The following is a 19,637-nucleotide window of genomic DNA, read 5'->3' on the forward strand; positions in this document are numbered from 1 at the left end:
AAGTATCGCTCAACATCTCAACATCAACATTTTATTTCAAAAAATGCGGTTACGGGTTCAGCGTAACGGCATAACACGCCTGGAATGAGGTGGTAAGTCATTTTGAGTTGTAATTTAAAATTATTTACCAACTTTGTGAACATTTAAAATTTGTTTCACCAACTTAATGAAGTCATGATCGACCGACGATGATCCAGTCAGCAGAGTGATGAAAACGATACAAGAACATTTCTAAACGACTGCAAATCCATAGACATTTAAAAAATATTGAAAGTGCCAAGTGGAACCTGTCATGTCAAAAATTATTTGACATTGCCCGGGTTGAACGAGACGGAAGTTGGAGCTGTGTTGTGAAATCTCCTCTAAAAGTTAATTGTTTCTCTACTTCTTGGATTGTAGCTATGGCTTCTCCGCGGACACGTAGGAAGTTGACTTCCATTAAAAACATTGATGAGAACGACGTAAGTGTTATTCACATTACTTGAGTTTTGCAGTTTTTTAAATTCGCGGAATTTTCATGGTGTTTTTTTTTGGTTCAGAGATGTTTTGAGTGCGGGTCGCTGAATCCGCAATGGGTGTCGGTGACGTACGGCATCTGGATCTGCCTGGAGTGCTCGGGGGTGCACCGCAGCCTCGGGGTGCACCTCTCCTTCGTGAGATCTGTCACCATGGACAAGTGGAAGGACATTGAACTGGAGAAAATGATGGTGAGCAACCTTGCTATTATAGACCTACCTTTCTTCTGCGAATTGTAACTCATTGTGAACAAACTTTGTTAAACTTTTTGAAATTTGCCACAAAAAACTATGACTCCTCAAAACTTATGTGAAGTACAATTTTTGTGTGGACAGAGAAAGTTTTACATTGCCTAACAAAACAGTTTTTGGAACACTTTGTAAACAATGTTACTTTATCATATTTCACTGGCTATATTCAATCAATCATACCAATCTATTTAAATTGTATAAAATGACTAGGATATCTTGATGACCATTCATTTGTTTTGCCAGGTGGGAGGTAACTCAAAGGCGAGAGAGTTTCTGGAGAGCCAGCCCGACTACAAGCCGGGGATGACCTTGCCGCAGAAGTACAACACGAAAGCCGCTGCCATGTATCGCCAGAAGGTAAGTCCGTCTGATTTTCTTTATTACAGATCTACCTGAGTTCCTTCTTTTCCCTAGCTTTTTCCTTATTTAGGGTTTAGGGTGGGCTCTGGTCTCCATTTTCAGTCATATTTTCTTTCCAGCCACATATTTGTTGGTCTTCTTCTCTTACGTCTTCTATATCTAATGGTTGAAGTTACTATTATTTAAATGTTTTTGATGCCAATCCATTCCCTTACTAATTAGAGTCAAAAGGTTCTATGCAGCTGACTTATTCTTAGTATGCATGTATACTGGGCCGAAAAAACTAAAGCTAGACCTAAGGTTAGCCTATCAAATTATGGGACCTTTTATTCAAACCAATTCTCAAAAAAATATTGATAATTAGTTAATTATCTACATCAGAAGAATTTGAGATTCTCAGCTTATCAGAAGCCTGGAGTATGAAATTGCAACTTTTTAATACCTACTCTCCTCCTCCTTTATAAAAACAGTTATATCCTCCGATATTGAATTTATGATCAAATCAAAACCTGTTTAGACTGTACTACAGTACAGATTTCTGCTGCTCACAGTGCTACTGGTCGCCCTAGCTAATAAGGTGTTGAAAAAAGGGTATACTAAGCCGAAACCAGCATGTGCAGCATGTTATATCTAAGCCCAAAACTGAAATCAGAATTTCAAAATTCGTAAAAAAAAAAACATTTTCCATAGAAACTTAGTTAGTCACGTGACTTTTTTACTATGGGGAATGAATATTTTTTTCGCGAATTTTGAAATTCTAAATCAGAATTTCAAAATTCGAGATTCGGGCTAAGATATATTTAACATGCTGATCATGCTGGTTTCGGTTTAGTATACCCTGTATATTAGGAGGGTTACCCTAGCTTGCAGCTCCATTGCTTTGAAACTTAGTTTTCGTATGAAAGACCCCCAGCGGCGATCTACTATTACTTAATGCCAATCTAACCGGCGGCGCGGCGCGATAAGAGCAGAAAAACTTCCATCGACACTTCCTATACCTATGTAACTACACAAACATAGGTGCTGCCGTTCTGACAGCTTCCTACATGCATGCGAGCTTGCGTTTATCATAATTTCTGTCTTTAATTTTGATTTTACCGTCTTTCACTATCGACAACATCCCATGCCCAATTTGGTACAAAATTACAAACATGCATTTCGTAGCTCTTGCGTACAAAACATCAGTTGCAGGTTAGTCGAAAATGTCGGAATTCAGTCTGGCAGCCACACACACTGACATACTGGACATTGATCTGTTCGTTTGGAATTTCGGATTAAAACCTAGCAACAGCCAGATTTGCGAGGGGGTCCCACCCTTCTCCCTTCTCCCCAATCAATCGTGTATTGCAGGGGTGGTTAGTATTTGTACGGTAGTAAGGTACATAGTTACATTGCCTGGGGCCTGGAGGCTATATTACTCTCGGTGCTACTCGTTGTTTTTGTTTCGACTGTTACAAATACAATTCATATTGCTGGCGAAAAAATGCCGTTACTAACACAGACAGTCTAGAATTCAGTGGGACATTTTTGTGTATAACCTCGTCTACGACGCAAAACAAATATCATTCTCAAACTTTATTCGAATACTCACGGATCCTTCGAGACCAGAGACTCTGCCGCCTGAGCCTAGTGTAAGCTTTGATAGTTAACTTTTGCGAAAAAGTTTGCCTTGAATTGCATGATATTTCGCGTAGTTGGTTTTCGGCATTTGGCCTACAAGGTCAAGTTTATGCAACTCGTATCACAATTTCTCAATGAAGTAGTTACGATAGAATTAAATTTTAAACATCATAGGAAAATGTCTTACCACGCATTCAGCTATAAAAAATGATGAATATTGTTTTCGGAAAATCCAGGATAACTTTTGCAACAACTTTGCTTTTGTTTTTTTGTATACTTGAACAAAACTAAAAAAATTGCATTTTATGCTCACTGCATTACAGTGCTATTATCTATACACACAGCCTTAACTACTAAACGTATCCTCCTGTAACTTGCAGTGACTTTCTCTGACTGCCATAGTAAATATAACTGCTAGAAGTTGGGTAGGTACATACATACTTAATTATTTTCATCCAAAACAGGTAAGCCTCATGCATACTGGGAGGGGTTACCTATGTATATGTACCCGTTATGAAGCTGCCGAGTAAAACCACGTTAAACCCACTATCGATTGAGTTACTAAGTGATTAGGTCCAGCTAGCGCTAGGCATCATGTCAGCCTTTTGACGTGCTGAGTAATTGAAGCCTAGGGCCAGCCTTTGATGACGTACGCAGCTTATGATCACAACCACGTTAACTGATGGCTTTGTAATTGAATTACGGTCGTTAATGGCATGGCGACGAATAGGATATCGGAGTGAGCGCTTGTTAGTGCCGTAAAGCCTTCAGGATTATTCGGAATCCATTATTTGCGATATGTAGAAATGTACGTACGTATACATACGAGACTCAAAAGTCTTGGTTCGTTAACGACTTGGGGGCTTTGCTGCCAGCGTATGCTCTAGCTATCGAGCAATGAGTCGACTGATGGCTGGGTTCCAGGGAATATGATAAAAAATGCCTTGTCTATGATTTGGCCTATTAAATTGCAACTAAGATACGCCGATTTATATTTAGTATGTATCTATCTATGTATTTGTGTAGATATATCAGTTGTCCGACACCCATAACACAGGTTCTGCCTAGCTTGGGGTCGGATGACCGTGTGTGAGATGTCCCCACATATTATATTATATTATATTATAATGATTTAATGAATTAAAAAAATGTAATCCATGCTCCGAAAGGGATGATATGTGAGTATTTATGCTTCCTATTTCGTAGTAATCAAGGAGTCGGTCGGTGTCTAGATTAAAGCCTCTTTACAGCTAAGAACCTCTCGAAGCCTGCTCTCATGAACACTACAAAAACAAACGGACGAACGACTAGTTGAGCATGGGACATTGTTTTAAAACAGGCCTGCACGGATTTGTCAAACCTACGTGCACTGAATTTCTATAGTTAACATACTTCCGTTGCATATGCATATACATAGGTCCTGTCGAATCAGGTCAAATCGTGTGACCCAATCAATATAGTACAAACACGTCCGCTCGGATTTTAGTTAATTTCGTTACATGTCATTTCTGACCTGCAGCGGAAACTAGGTTGAGTGTGACGTTGTTGCTCTCATGTCATTTTCTCATTTGCACATGTTTACCACGGAATATTCAGCTTCTATTTATCTCGCAAGAGAGTGCAGTGGTATAGCTGTGGCAGTGACTGTAGGTATATATCTGTCGTATCAAACTTTTGCTAGTCAGGTAGGCGGTAGGCCTAATATTCTCAAATCAGATTGACTCAACTATGAAAATGAACGAAATACGAATAATACAGGTGTTTTATTTCTTGCGAAATTTGTACAGTTGCGATGCGAGTGTCCATTAAATTCGAATTACTCAATCCCTAAGTATGTTAATTAAGACCTGCCAAAATATTTCAGCTGTGCCGCGTCCAATGCGATATGCGCTGCGATTGTCTTTTACGTTCGATATTTCGAAAGATCGTTTTATGTTTACTTTAATGAATGAGGATCAACTGTTGGACGCCCTCTGAATACTTGGTTTAGAGGGCGCCCAACAGTGTTCAGAGGGCGTCCAACAGTTGGTCCGCCAAGTGAACTTGTTTTTCCTATTGGTTCGATTAAGGAATCGAACTATCATAACCACCTTGCAATTAGAACGTATGGTCCGCCTGACCGGACCAAGTAGTCGGAGTCGGACAGAAACAACTAAGATTTTTAGAATAGAATAGAATATATTTTTGGTACTTAAGGGGGTGTATCTTAGAAAGTTGTACCCCCAAAAGAATGGGCATCACCGTTTTTGTTATATCTTTTGAAATATCGTAAGCATCTTAAATTAATTTATACCGCTGGAGAGCTGAGATTCCAAAGAACAGATTGAAATAAGTAAGAACAGTATGGCATTGTGGGGGTAAGGGGGGGCTCCCCGCCATTTTGATATCATTTTGCTGATAACGTAGATTTTTAATTCCGAATAGCGTCACCATATTCTGTATTCTCTTTTTGATTAAATCACGACCGGCTACGTGTCCAAATGGTGGTAGTATGGACCGCTAGTGAGAAAGTTAGCCGTGAGAAGTCGTAAGCCATGGTGACAGACAGACAGTTGGAGCGTAATTTTGGGTATCATCTGTTTTTCAGCAGACACTGAATGAAACTAACTTCGGTATAGATTTTTGATTTATGGGAAGCTTAATTTCGCTACCGATTACCTGATTCGTTGTCTCAAGAATAGCTCTCTCCATCTCCACTGTAAACCGAAGCTCACAGTTGCCTGTTAACATTATTTCTCGGAATAATTTCCGGTGCCTTGTTACCGATATTGGAAATAGACAGATAGACGATGCTAGGAAGCTGAGCGGATTATTTACAGACGTTGCACAGCACAGTTGGCAGAACACTTCGGTGAAGCGATAACTTTTAATAAGATCTTGCGAGGTTTGTTGTTGACTGCTGGAAATTGCATTTGTAGTTGCACGCCCTATGCGCTGACTCGAAGTCAAAGGGTAGAAGGAAGTATGGAAGATTCTATTTAAAGTTCGACGTTAGTTTTTCATGGATGACATGATGTTATTTTCTGCATGTATTTGTTGATGACCGGATCGCTTAGTTTAGTAGATGTGCGACTCAGACAGATGTGCCGATGGTCTTGGGTTCGATCCCGGGAAAGTGCAAATATTTGTTTTAAGACAATTCCTGGAATGGGTTAAATCATTGTGTTGTGTGGCATCTCCAAAACACCTACCAAGCGTGGGCATTATGGCAATAACATCCCAGTATTGGAAGGGTCTATGTTCGGCTAATGACAATTATAGGCTTCGCGTGGTTTATGTATTTGTATTTTAATATATATATCAGCTGTGCTTTTTTCATTTCTGGGATTCGTGCAAATTTTGAAAACAAAAACGAATAGCTACCTTCTTACGTGAATCTAGCGTGTGCATTGCGATAGTGTGTCAGGTTATTGTGCTGGCGTATTCCAATATAGTACTGAAGCATCTCCGTAATGTATAAAATGTGGCCCAGTTCTGGGCATGTATTATTTAGCGACTTTGTTGGTTTGTCGTCGACACGATAAGAAGAAGAATGTATAAAACTTTCTGATTTACCCTAGGTTTTTACATCATTTGATGACTGATAGGAAATGAGATGATAGACATTTTCCTCTACTTTTTTAAATTTCTCGTTTCAGCTACCTTTTTAATACATCGATGCTTTGTAAATTCATTCATACGCCAATTATTTGGTTTAAGGTCTTATCAGACCCTTTAGCTATATACGTATAGCTACTGTCGCTGTAGCGCTTACGATACCGATTCTATAAGTAACGATTTTTTAAAACAAAACCTGCCAACAAAAACACAATAGGAGTAATTCTGCAGGCACAAAATTGAATATCGGCAGAGTCATTAATGAAATCTGCATACTGAAAAATGAGATTTACAATCACAGCAAGCAATCGTAAATTGCATTTTCGAACAAATAATTTCTGTTTTTTAACCTATTGTAGTGTAGTGAGAGTTTTTACACCGTTCGAGATGCGGCGAGTAAAAATGAAGAGTCGTCACCTAGCAATACACGCCCTGCACTATATCGGCGACATTCAATTTTGCATTAGGTTTCACTGTTCGATATGTAATGAAAAGCTACATAGATAGTTAGAATATTCTCTATTTTACAGACATTAGAACAGAAGTTACAAAGCTTTTATGGGATATGAGAGGGACAAAACAGTTCATTAGCTAAAAAGTTCTGTAACTTTTCTATGAATAATGGGGTACAAATTTAACAAGAAAACCTAAAACTAAGCCCTGTTATTTCACTTTCAGATATCAGCGCTGGCTGAGGGCCGGTCGTGGAGCCCCTCAGACTTCAAGTCGGAGACGGTGGACCGTCAGCAGGAGTGGGGGGCCTCCCACAACTCCTACTCGTCAGGGGACGCCCCTCTGCACACGAGTGGGTCGGACAACAATATCAGCTACCAGTACGTATTTGTGGCAGGTTATTGTGTTAAATGTTTGACGGGTTTTTTACAAGCTTTAATCCCACGTCGGGTTGACGAAAGGAGTTTCGCCGAGTGACATCTGCAAATAAAGCCGCCAATTATACTGTTAAAATTTTCTCTTCTCTCCAAAAGTTGTTTGGTAAAGATTGCTATTTAAATCAGCTAGGAAGCCGCCTTTTTGTACTATTTTCATATTTTATGGTTTTTGGTGCAAATAGAGATAATCATTATTTGTATGTGTGTAAGCTAATAGCCTTCTATACAACCAGCAGTAGCAGCCAGAACCGCTACACCGGGTTCGGCAACGCGCCCCCGCAGACGCATTCCACACCGATGTCGCCCGTGCACAGCGGGAACGAGATGGTGGACAACACCATCGCTTCACTGGCCACCGTGAGTACAGACCATCCCGGTTATTCCGATCTGATACCCTAGAAAATTCTCGCTAGGTTACATTCTAGGATTCTCAGATACTAAATTGACACATTCTGAATGGTTTGTCAACAGTCGATAGTCCCGCGTTGAACTGTGTATGTACGAGTATGTGTACGCGGCAGGACAATCGACTGTTGATGAACCGATACGCAACTGTTAATTTAGTATCTGAGATAAATCAGACTTTATGGTGCTAATTGGTTATGGTTACTGATTCGAATAATAGGGTTATCGTACTCATATTATAAACATGAAAGTTTGTTAGTACAAATGGATGATGCTTCTTAATCAGACTTGCTGCTTGTAAGTTTTAGAAGATAAGGCTTTTGTTATTTCCCTCATTTATAAAGGCTCATCTCAAATGCGCAAAACATCCGATAAAGACGTTTTTTTTTGCTACGATTGCTGAAAAAAACGTTAATGATGAGTTACCAGTTCCATATCATCATTGAAAGCCGTATGGCGTCATGGCATTAGTGTCTGCAACCATTATAATTACCACAAATTATATTTCAACTTCCAGGGCTGGTCAATGTTCACCAACTCGGTGACTAAGGTGGCCAAGAGCGCGACCGAGAACGCGGTGCGGTACGGCGGCATCGCCTCGCAGAAGGTCACCGAGATGGCCTCTACCGTCACTGAGAAGGTATGTGGAAGCTGTTCCCAAGACCGGTAAGCAATGGCGGCACAGTTGTGAGTCGGCAGCATGGGTTTCGCACTGTTGGTAATCATTATCTGCGGTTTAGCAAATATTTATTGCATCTTTTCTAAATAACTTATGTTAATAAACAGTAATTAGTGTTGAGTGTTTCATATTGCACTACTGGGATTCATTAACAAAGAGAAAACAGATACCTAAAGTCGGAAAACCATTCAGACGACACACCATTGAGCCGCCATTCCTTAGCAGACTCGAGGCCCTGGAGGCGGGAGGATTTTATTTGAGAGTTATCAGCGCAAAAGTAAAGGAAACTGAAGTGTTATGGAGTTGAGACCGCGACTAGGCAAACGTAAAGTAGGACGCCCTCCGGCTAGATGTGGTTAAACACTTGTGGTAGGCTGGTAATTATTGGATGCGGAAACATATAGATAGCATCCAGTGGTCTGATTTGGGAGACGCCATTTACTTTCTATTGGGTTTAAAACACATAAACTTTGGAAAACATACACTGTAAAATCCAGGCTACATAGATAGATAAAACATTCTACTTTATCCGAAAGGTGGTTTCATAAGTGCCTGTGATACTGAACTATACGTGAAAACCGCTGTTAAAGTATAATTTTCGTTTGATCCGTGTGCTCTTATCCGAGTGAAAAAATCCCAGCTCTCAGCTAGTAAACCTACAATCTAGCGCCTAATCCGACAAACTGTTTCGCAAGCACGTTTTCTAGGTAATCCCGACAGATTCAGGGATCGCGCTGTACCGAAGTGTATAACAAGTTTAATACCTTTTTAATTTTGTAGCTGCGCTAGTATTATAGTCTTGGTTTTGTATTACGTTCTGTAATTTTATTGTTATAAAGAATTTGTATAGTAGTATTTTTATAAGTTAATTTTTATAAAATATACTACTACGTTTGATTACAATCTTGTGGAGTTTAAAATATCCTGTCGATAGGCGTCACTGAATTGAAGTGAATGGATGGATGTTTGTTATATAAGTTTACATAAGTTACATGAATGTAGTGACCTGAGAGCCTGGATTACACATAGGGTTTTTATCCCGGAAATCTTTTAGGCAAAGCGAAGCTGAACATCTCATAGATCACTTGAAAACTAACCAACGTGTCACTACTACTGATACCCCATACATAGTTTGATTCCCGTTCAAATGATCTCCTACTCAGGTGAACAACCGCGGCGGCTGGAGCTCCCTCGGCGGGACAACAGACGCCCAGCGCCGCGCGTCCAACTGCGTCGCCGGCGCCTACCAGACCGGCGGCTACGGAGCCATGAAGAGTTCCACCTCGGAGCCCTACTCGCAGTGGTGAGTGAGACAGCAGCAGTGTGCGAGCGAGACGGCACCAGACCGGCGGCTACGGAGCCATGAAGAGCTCCACCTCGGAGCCCTACTCGCAGTGGTGAGTGAGACAGCAGCAGTGTGCGAGCGAGACGGCACCAGGCCGGCGGCTACGGAGCCATGAAGAGCTCCACCTCGGAGCCCTATTCGCAGTGGTGAGTGAGACGGCAGCACAGTGTGCGAGCGAGACGGAGATAGTGTCACAAAGAACGCGCGTGTCAATAAGTCTTCGGCGCGTATGTACCAGGCCGGTAACATATTCTTTGGTGTCAGTCCGATCTTGGCAGTTAGAAGCTGTGTTGCCGCAGCACTACTGGTCCTCATACATTCTCTAGGTTTGTAGCAATCGCGATAGTGAAACTAGACTGCCGAGATCGCAATCTTACATTTAAAATCAAAGTTTAGGGTCAGGTAACTCATTATTTTTTTAGGCTGACTATGATGTGAGATAAAAACTCCCAAATTGTTACCAAACTATTTACACTATGACTTGTTGTGTTGTTTCATGTAAAATAAATAAATGTTGCAGGAACGAGCAGACTCAGCCGTGGCAACAGGAGTCGGTCGCGGCTCGCAACAACATGGATGCCCGTGACCTCTCGCAGGTAAGAGCTTGCTACCACACATGCGTTGTGTTTGCGTTGCGTTGACTGACCGTGAGGCCCCAATGATGCGTTGCGTCGTCGCTGCTAAATGGTTTTCTACGTTTTAGATGCTACGTACGGATGAGGGAGAATTTGTGCGTAGCGATGCGTTGTGTCGCCACAGAACGATAGCAAAAATATATATGGAAACTTACGCAGCGATAGCATACTAATGGGACCTCGCCCTTAATATTTGGTTTCCTAGGAAAGCGAAGCCGTCAGATAGCGGCCGTAAAGGCCCATTCACACATATCAGTGCTGCTATATGAACATATTCACACTTGCTGTTTTTAAAAGAAATAATAATATAGATAGATACATAGATAGAATATTCTTTATTTGTACACACACGCATAAAAGAAACTTACATAACTTAAATTTTATAAACTATGTACCAAAATGGCGGTCTTATCGCTTAAAGCGATTTTTTCAAGACAACCTTAGGGTGGAAGGATATTTTGATTAAAATATATTGTGTTTTACATATTTTTAAACATATTTTTTAATTTTCTGCCTTCAAATTCTCGTAACAATGTTTATTCTCTGCAGGTGGGCGTGAACAGTCCCCCCCCTGACATCAAGAACTTGACCATCCGACAGAAGAAGAAGGACGACGAGTCGTGGGAGTGGCTGAACAACTAGATCTAATGCTGGTGAATATTTATACTTAACCTCTTAATTACTATTATTATCTTATGGAGAGAATGGTTACCATTACTCGAACGGCGTAAAATGTCGCACTCTGAAGCAGGCAAGCGTAGTGTGGGACGCCCTCCTGCCCGCTAGGCCGACGACATTAGGTAGCTGGTAGTGGCTATATAAGCAAGCCCAAGACGTAGGCGTCTAGCAGTGAACGATTACGGAAGGATGATGATGATGATGCGGCCTATTTTAGGCAATGGATGATGATTTAGCTGATGATCAATCATCAGCTTCATTCAAATGAGTGTGGGCATCTAAACATGAGGCTAGGAAAAAAATAATTAGCGAGCTTTCTAAAATAATGTTTTTTTTCTTTTCAGATCCTATCACCTAAGCTCAACGTAATGTTAAATTTGTCTGCCTGCCAATCCTGTTACTGTAAAACCTCTTAAATATGTCCCCTTGTGCCTTTCTTTTTATTGATTATAAAAAAGAACTATCTAATCTAAAAAGGTTTAACACCAATTATTTGCCCTTATTGCTATTTTGGAACTTTGTCTTTCGATAAAGGAAAAAAGCGAACTGTTCGGGCATATCGGGCTCACTTTAGCTAAAGCGCTGTGGATTATCCTTATATGAGTATGCTATGATATTGCTGTCCATTACGTTAAGATACTTGCTATGTGACGTTACATTTGTACTAAAGTACTATTGTTGGTCCTTTTGGACACTTTATATTCGTTGCTGATTGTGCTTTGTTGTGACTTTAATATTGTAAACATAGAGATGGATAACTGCATCGATTAACGTAATAATATATTGTGTACCTATTGTTATTTTTATTGGTCATAGCGATGTAGCACCATATCTTAATACTTATTATATTATAGAGCATTATCAGTGTATTCGGTGGATCTTGTATTAATAGGATTACTGGTTAGATAACGATGATTGTTGTAAGACCCTTTCTTTGTCGCCATCACAGTATATTCGATAGGATTAAAATAAGGTGCCAAAACATGTCATGGCCACCTTCTAATAGGCAATCGCGCGACTTCGTTTAGCATTATGTATTTCATGTCTAAATAAATTAATAGTATAATTTACTGTGAAACTTTTAATTGAATATAAGTATAAATTTGAATTATTGTATTTAATGAAAAATATCGAAATTTTTATGCTAAAGCATACACAGAGGAGTTTATATTTCGGGAGGGAAAAAGATTATCTTCTTATATTTGAAAATGTATATAATATATTTTAAACTACGTGTCACGTTTTATATAATTATTATAAACATAGATAGAAGAAACGAACGGACTTAAAATGGAGCGATTATGTGGTAGATTATAAATGAACGGACTATGATTATCATAATATTATACATTTTCTATATTCTTTATTTTACAATATTATTGCATTCCTAATAATTATAATGATAACAAGAACTAAATTAACTTTTACTTATAGCATATATTTTAAATTTATTAAAATTTTCTAATTATTTTTAGTATGTGTGTAATCACTGAAAGAGTTAATCCTTTATAAGGCTCTGAGCAATATATGACCATCATATTTTGAACTTTATGACATCGACTATAGGTCCAAAACCATTGAAATATTGGAACTTATTCTGCCTTATAAAGGGTTAAAGGAATCGAATTTCAGTAGGATAATAGGATTTTTAAAATATATTTGTCAAAGTTGTTAGTTATATTTGTATAGTAACTTACTTAAAATTTTGTTTTAAACAGTGAAACAGGCCCTATCATTTCCATATACATTAAGTATTTTATAATTATTATAAAAAATAATAACTTGACTGCTCAAAACTTTTACAAACATAAATCGAATTACAAAGTAAAACCGTTACAATACTCTAAGACTAAAAAAAATTCAGAATGTAATATGTTAAATATTACTTGACATAAGTTATACCTTCTTTGGCAGAGTCTACATAAGAATTATCACTATTTTATGGTATGCGATTTAGCGATATCGTATAAACTTTTGTATGGCTCCGGATTATCACTACATTTTGGCCTACTATATCAATTTAGCAACACCCTGTTTAAATAACTATAATGTTCCGGCTACTTTTTGTAAGCTGAATTCCGAAATACGCGTTCCATTTTTTATAAAGAAATACTCTAGAGACAGAATGGATTAAAGTGTAACTTTTTTATAATTATTTCAAATTTAAAAAGTTTAGTAGTTTTGCCTCGGTTACTTCTCTTAAAAAGCCTTTCTTTGTATGAATGCTTTCTATTGAACATAAAGTATAGATTCTGATGCAAAATTATTGATAGTTTTAATGAAAGAGATCAAGAGAAAAACTTTTATTGAGGTCAAATATTTTACTTTGTTTTAGTGTAAGTAGTTAATTTGTTTATTGATTAGGTTACCTACAACAGTAATATTTATATTCCTTTATTATCTAAGACTTGCTGTATTTTTTTATATTTATTAGGTAAATATAATATTATTATGTAGAAACCAGAATCTTGTTTACGGCCTTATCAACATTTTAAATTTCAATAATTAATAATGTAAGCATTTTTTTCTCAGTATCTGGTAAATTAATCATGGATTATTTATTTATATAGGTACATATTTTAATGTTATCACTCTTACTACAACAATATAGAGATCAGGGGCGTACCCAGCTAGAAGATAAAATTAACGTAAATTTGCCTGCCAAGTGGGAATTTTTGCGACCATCATCTCGAAACAGGTATGAGCTGCCCCTCCCTAGCTGAAATCCTGGGTAGCTGCCCCCCCCCCCCTAGCTGAAATCCTGGGTACGCCCTTGGTGATATGTCTACGCCAGTTTACCATCACAACTGTCAATAAATTATTATGTACCTACTTATCAAAAGTAAAATGAATGTGCAGGTTTTATCAAAACAGACAATGAAAAATATACCAGTGGGTATTCGTGAAGTTTTGACGAAGCTGTCACATAATTATTATGGCCTAAGTAACCAGTTAAAGATTATCTTTATGTAGATACCTAAATGTTTTTTTCTTACTATGGCATAAATATGTCCAGTAGAGCTATCCGGAAAAAACGCAGCACATTCTATTCGATAGTCTATTCGAAAGTGCTGTCAACCTGTCAACAACAAAATGGCGGTGTATTGCGGTGTATAGTGCCACAATCTTATCTGTTCCGGTGGTCAAAATGTGCAACTAACGAAACGTCATTGTCAAACGTCATTTCATACTCTGTGCGTTATTTGAGTTGTCAATTTCAATTGTTGTTATTTAATTTGTTTTGTGATTTTCTGGGTGAAATACTGCCAAAAGCGCTGTAATGTAATGCAAGAAAAGTAGTACTATGTATATTGGCTTTTATGCAGGAAGAATAACGTATTCAGGCGCCTTTAATTCCGTTTGAAAAATTGGAAGAACGAGTTGCAGCGGCTACAGGTTAGTGTTGCCAAATATGACGAATAATTTTACCCATATCCTCCATGTAATTTTATGTAATATTTTCCAGAGGCCCGTGCCCCAGCAGAGGGGACGGGATGAGTCGTGATGATACTCGTGATGAAAAGTATATAATCTTTATTTTTCTTTGATTACAGGTGTGATAACATGACATGATACTTTAAATCTTAGGCAATTAGCCTTTGGAAGGAGACCCGTGCCCCAGCAGTGGGGACGTGATGGGTCAAGATGATGATGATGATGATATATTAGCCTTTGCACACTGTCTGAATTTATTTTAATTGTATGCTATTGTTTCTTGTTACTTTAGAAAATGTAAAATAAAGTGTTCAAAAATTATAATAATAATAATACTTAATTAATTGTTTTTTTTAAGTCTATCTATCTCGTTATTCCTACGACCCACATATATTACCTATACCATTGTAATCTAGATTTAATCTCCTATATCAGAAGCAGAACATAATCAGAACTACATTGAAACAAATGTCGTTTGATATTTTATATCCACTTTCATTTACTATCGACCCTATATTTTGATTTATCTATAGTACTATACTTATGAATGTACCTAATTATTACAGTAGGTAATAGTAGAAATGCATTGTCGTTTAAACCAGAAATAGGCAAAATTTAATCGAAAGCAACACTGGATTCGATCACAGTGATGTCGCCACCGGAACAGATAAGATTGTGGCACTATACAGATTTGCGAAAGTTTGACAGCTATCATTCCATAGGTCATTGTCAGAATAATATTATGTACTCTGTGGTCATTCTTTTCGAAACTCATTCGAAAGGTAAAAAGTGTTCGAAAGTGCTGTCAAGTTGACAATAGTCGCACTCGCATTCGATTCTATTCGTTAGCTCGAATTTTCATGATACGGGTACTGTAGTGGATAATTACGGTCTGATGACGTTGATGTTAATATAAATTAAGAAATTGATCAATTTCATGGCCCATAATCCTTAAAAATCCGACTTCAGGAACATTCAAGTTGTTTGGACCGAATTTTACATAGAATCGCCGACCATTAAACTGGTCTAGAGATTCGAAGCAGGAATAAAATACACCGACATTTAAAATGGCTTTATATTTCCGTGTATTTGTAGTACCATCTAGTGTTAATGTTTGAAGATAAACAACCATTCTAGCCTTGTAAACGTAAATGACATCAGCGCTTTTAATAAGATCAAATAAGATGGACAAATACTTCAAAACATCGAGAAGTGTGATTTTGTGATGGCCATGACAACTTACATCTCTCTGCAATCGTCACAATTTATTGTATACAGCGCTACACGGGTTCATCGTCGACGTAGATAAACTCGTTTAATGCGCCATCCACGAATCACAGCGCTGTATTTATGGCGAATCGACATATAGTGTCGTTTATCTACATCGACGTCGCGTGCGTAGATAAGGAAACAATATAAAAATGGCGGCTGGTACACAAAATAGCCACTCATATTATATTATACAATTTATTTGAGTGACATATTATACCTATACTATTGTCTACTTGATTATTGACCTAGTCAGGTACTCTCCTTTTAACAAACAAATAAAACTTACTGTACAAATGCGATATCCGTCTGCATGACTGTATTCTACTCCTGAATATTCTTAAAAGTACAAAAATAACTTTTATCAAAGCGATGCGATGGTAATGAAATTCTTAACAATGGTAAATAGTACCATCCTGTATTCTACTCCGGCATTTTCTTAACAGTACAAAATATACTTGTATCGAAGCGATGGTTATGAAATTGTTTGATAACAACATTGGTAAATAAATAATGAATTAGGTAAGTACCTACTTTGAATTTTTAAGATTCATGATTTTTCCATACTTATTTTTGTATCAAAATTTATAGATATCATACTTACCTACATAGCAATCTGTTAACATAATAGGTATCTGTATTTATTTATTGGATCACTACTTTATTAGATTGTTACAATTTTAGTTGTTAGATAATTATAATTAATCATTCTGCAAATGTGTGTCAAGCGATAGTAATTTTAAAACCTAAACAATGTACCTATGTATGTATTGAACTTATTAGAAAATAAAAATAGTTTATGAACACCCAAGAGTTTTCATTTATTAATGAAGAATGGATATCAAATAAAATAAACGACCTTAGTATTCACCACCGTTTATTAATACAACATGATGTTCAGATTTATGTGAATAACATTTTCTTCGTAATTAAAAAAATGCAATGCAATATATGTATAATCAACTAATCAATTCAGTCAATTTAACATCGGTACCTATACCTACACCCGCAGTAACAGTTAATAATTATATGTATAAGTAGTTATAGGTAGGTATTCTGCCCTTCAACACATAATATTTTTTTACATTAGTAGAAATTACTTGCTACTTATCGAGGTTTAATAAAAAAAGGTTCTAAAAGCTAGTAATTATAACTAAATATCACCATAACCACTTTACTCTTAATTAAACTATTTAAATTAAACATCCCTACTTTTTTCTACTTTTCTAGTGCTAGTCTGTATTTCGAATGTATCAATAAATTGCAGTATGGTTGCAATGCTCACAAAATATAATTATATAAAAAAATACCTAATATTACTTTCGAAATACTGACTAAAAGAATAGGCATGCTATTTTGAGACATTTAATTGCCCTGCCATTGATTTTTAAATATCAATTTATTACACCATAAAATAGGTACTCATAGCAACATAATTAATACTAGCAAAAAGGAGCATTATTTCACACATTTTGTCTAAAGTTTTATACATGATAATGAAAACATTATTGTCATAAAAAATATGGAATAGATAGTCATGTAACAGTTAATTATTATGATGCCCACATATAGAAATATATATCTTGCCAATGGCTCAGGTACTGTAGGACTGGGTTTGTAATGAAGGCAGTCAGGGGAATTTTCTTAGCCGTTGAGTTCAGGGCACTTTCAATTACATTCTTAGAGAATTTGGCATACATGGGACTCCGCAATAGGTATAGTAGGAGACCAAGCTTTCTTCTACTTATCTCTAACCTCTGATCATAAGAAAGTTCTTTCATGTATTTACTGTATACCTTCAGACTTATCAAGTCCATGCTTAATGAGACGAGCCACTGCTTCCAAGCTTTAGTCCCAAACACTCTCATGGAGGCCAGGTGCAGCAGAGGCTTCAGGATGTGTATAGATTCAGCATAGATTAAGTCCTTGACATTGATGTTTGGGTTCTGTGACTCCTTGCACGTCTTGACGGGTTGCCAGTCTCGGAATGCAGCTGGTGGCGCCCCTTCAACACTTCGCAGAACTCTTCCTGACCTCCTCAAAGTGAAGCTGCCATTTATATTTTCATTTGAATCCTTAGCTTCTACAAATTTCTTCCTCTGCAGGGTAGGCACTGGTGGGTGCTGTATAGGCATCTCACGGTACTTGAAAAGAAGGACTAAGTTTGCAGTGCACTTTAGAACTTGTAGGATTGTGGCAATTGTCCATTTTCCCTTGTTATCATACTTTTTTCTTACAAGTAGCTCAATGAACACTTCACTGTAGTGAATGACGGTGAGCCAGACCTTGATCTTGTCTCGGAGGCCGTTGGTTCTACCGTCTGTGTTGTACGCTTCTCTGATGAGGCTATCGTTGTGCAGAGAGAGTAGCTTCGACAGTGAATACACTAGTTCTGATACGATGGGAGACTTGTTGATTTTCCCCGCAACAAAGTATGAGGACCATGTTACGACGGTCTCCACGTCTGTTACCAAGTTTGGATTGTTCTTCACCCATGTTTTGTACGAATTGTACAGCTCAGTCAGTGGTAAATTTTTATCCATTATTTAATTTGGTTAGGGAACTTACGTGTAAGTTTCACATACACTCTCTCAAGGGCAAGGAATGTTTTCGGTCACTGTAGTAGGTTACCGTGTAAAATATACAAGTATAGAACTAGATGTTAAGTATTTTAGATGCAAGTACAGTAAAATAATAATAATATTAAATTAATTTGGACTTTGCGCATCCAGTTCCAACTTTATAAAAATCACACTCATAGAGAAAGTAACACAGTAATACTACCACCAACAAAATATATCGCTGTCACAATCACATCCTAACATAATCTGTGAATCACAGCTAGTGTTGTAAATAACCATGGAAGTAATAAGTACGTAAGTAAGTATATAACAATACCAAAACCCCCCCAAAAAAAATAAAAAAATACCAAAACTCAACAACACATATAATCGAATAGATGAATAGCAAAGGAAGGATTCTGAAGTTGGTGCCTTTAGAATCTAGCAAACACCATGCAGACATAAGAGCCCAAAAATAGCTTTTCTGCACTTAACCCCACAAACGACTTAAAATTTCATGTCAAAGAATAAATTTATGGAAGTAAAATAAAGGGTTTTGTTTATTGTACAACTTTACGGAGCGATTGCTGCGTGGGCCAAGGTGCCACACTACTATTATGTGTTATGGTCGTCTACAGAACCTTCCATATATCTAGAGGTACGGTCAGCTGACAGCTGCATAAGTAGCTAGCTATACACTTTTGTACCTTGTCAAACTACCTACATAACAAACTGTCAATGTTTGAATAAGCACTTTGTGAGTTTGACAAGTTACAAAATTGTACAGCTACTTATGCAGCTGACTGTACCTAGGTTCCCATTAAATATATCTTTACTCTATCGTGTTTCACTGCTGGGCTGGTGATGTTAAGTAATCGGTTAACTGCCAGTTTCAATACTCTATGGGTGAAATCGCCAAAATTTGTATTTTTTTTGTCTATTTACATTTTTGTAACGTTTCCCTTTTGTAACGTTTTTGTTATGTACAAATTTTTCACCCCTATATGTATATTGATAACTGTTAGTTACTTTCATACGATTATGACACATAAAAAGTTGCATTATGTCAAAATCGTATGAAAGTAACTGTCAGCTATCGATAGATCTATCAATAGTGACACTATAGAGTTATAGAAACAGCCAGTTATTAAAGACAAATCGAAAATTAATTAACACATCACTAGGTAACGGAAATACACAGAATAGCAAGTCATTGTCATTACTGACATATAACAATAATGTTGCCAGTATACAATAAAATATTACCTCCGAGACCGGCACCGATAAAGTCTAGATTGCTCAAAATAACAATATTGGGTAAATTTTTATAAACGAGAGTGCAACAATCGTACAATAATAATTAAACATTATGTTATTTTGTACCTTATATTACCGT

At 37.4% G+C, this 19,637-nt stretch overlaps 2 protein-coding genes across 4 annotated transcripts; one reads left to right on the plus strand and one right to left on the minus strand.

Annotated features, from left to right (window-relative positions):
• The first annotated feature begins 291 nt into the window (after positions 1-291).
• LOC105384887 (ADP-ribosylation factor GTPase-activating protein 1) lies at positions 292-13,903 on the plus strand. Of its 3 annotated transcripts, none has more exons than XM_048632547.1 (10): positions 292-461; positions 540-707; positions 1,011-1,124; positions 7,023-7,177; positions 7,468-7,591; positions 8,157-8,279; positions 9,482-9,621; positions 10,184-10,259; positions 10,848-10,951; positions 11,321-13,903. In XM_048632547.1, exons 1-9 carry the CDS (start codon positions 402-404, stop codon positions 10,938-10,940), a joined length of 1,053 nt encoding a protein of 350 aa, XP_048488504.1. In that variant the 5' UTR covers positions 292-401; the 3' UTR covers positions 10,941-10,951; positions 11,321-13,903. The 3 variants fall into 3 exon arrangements, 2 of the variants coding, with proteins under 2 accessions (XP_048488504.1, XP_048488505.1); XM_048632548.1 differs by having other exon boundaries at positions 7,471-7,591; XR_007268175.1 differs by lacking the exon at positions 11,321-13,903 and having other exon boundaries at positions 9,482-9,715; positions 10,848-10,905.
• Positions 13,904-15,431: 1,528 nt separating this feature from the next.
• On the minus strand, positions 15,432-18,473 carry LOC105384867 (peroxisomal membrane protein PEX16). The gene has a single exon (XM_011555157.3). It carries the CDS (start codon positions 18,221-18,223, stop codon positions 17,234-17,236), a length of 990 nt encoding a protein of 329 aa, XP_011553459.3. The 5' UTR covers positions 18,224-18,473; the 3' UTR covers positions 15,432-17,233.
• Positions 18,474-19,637: the final 1,164 nt, after the last annotated feature.

The sequence above is a fragment of the Plutella xylostella genome, chromosome Z (genome assembly GCF_932276165.1).
Source record: "Plutella xylostella chromosome Z, ilPluXylo3.1, whole genome shotgun sequence".
Taxonomy (NCBI): domain Eukaryota; kingdom Metazoa; phylum Arthropoda; class Insecta; order Lepidoptera; family Plutellidae; genus Plutella; species Plutella xylostella.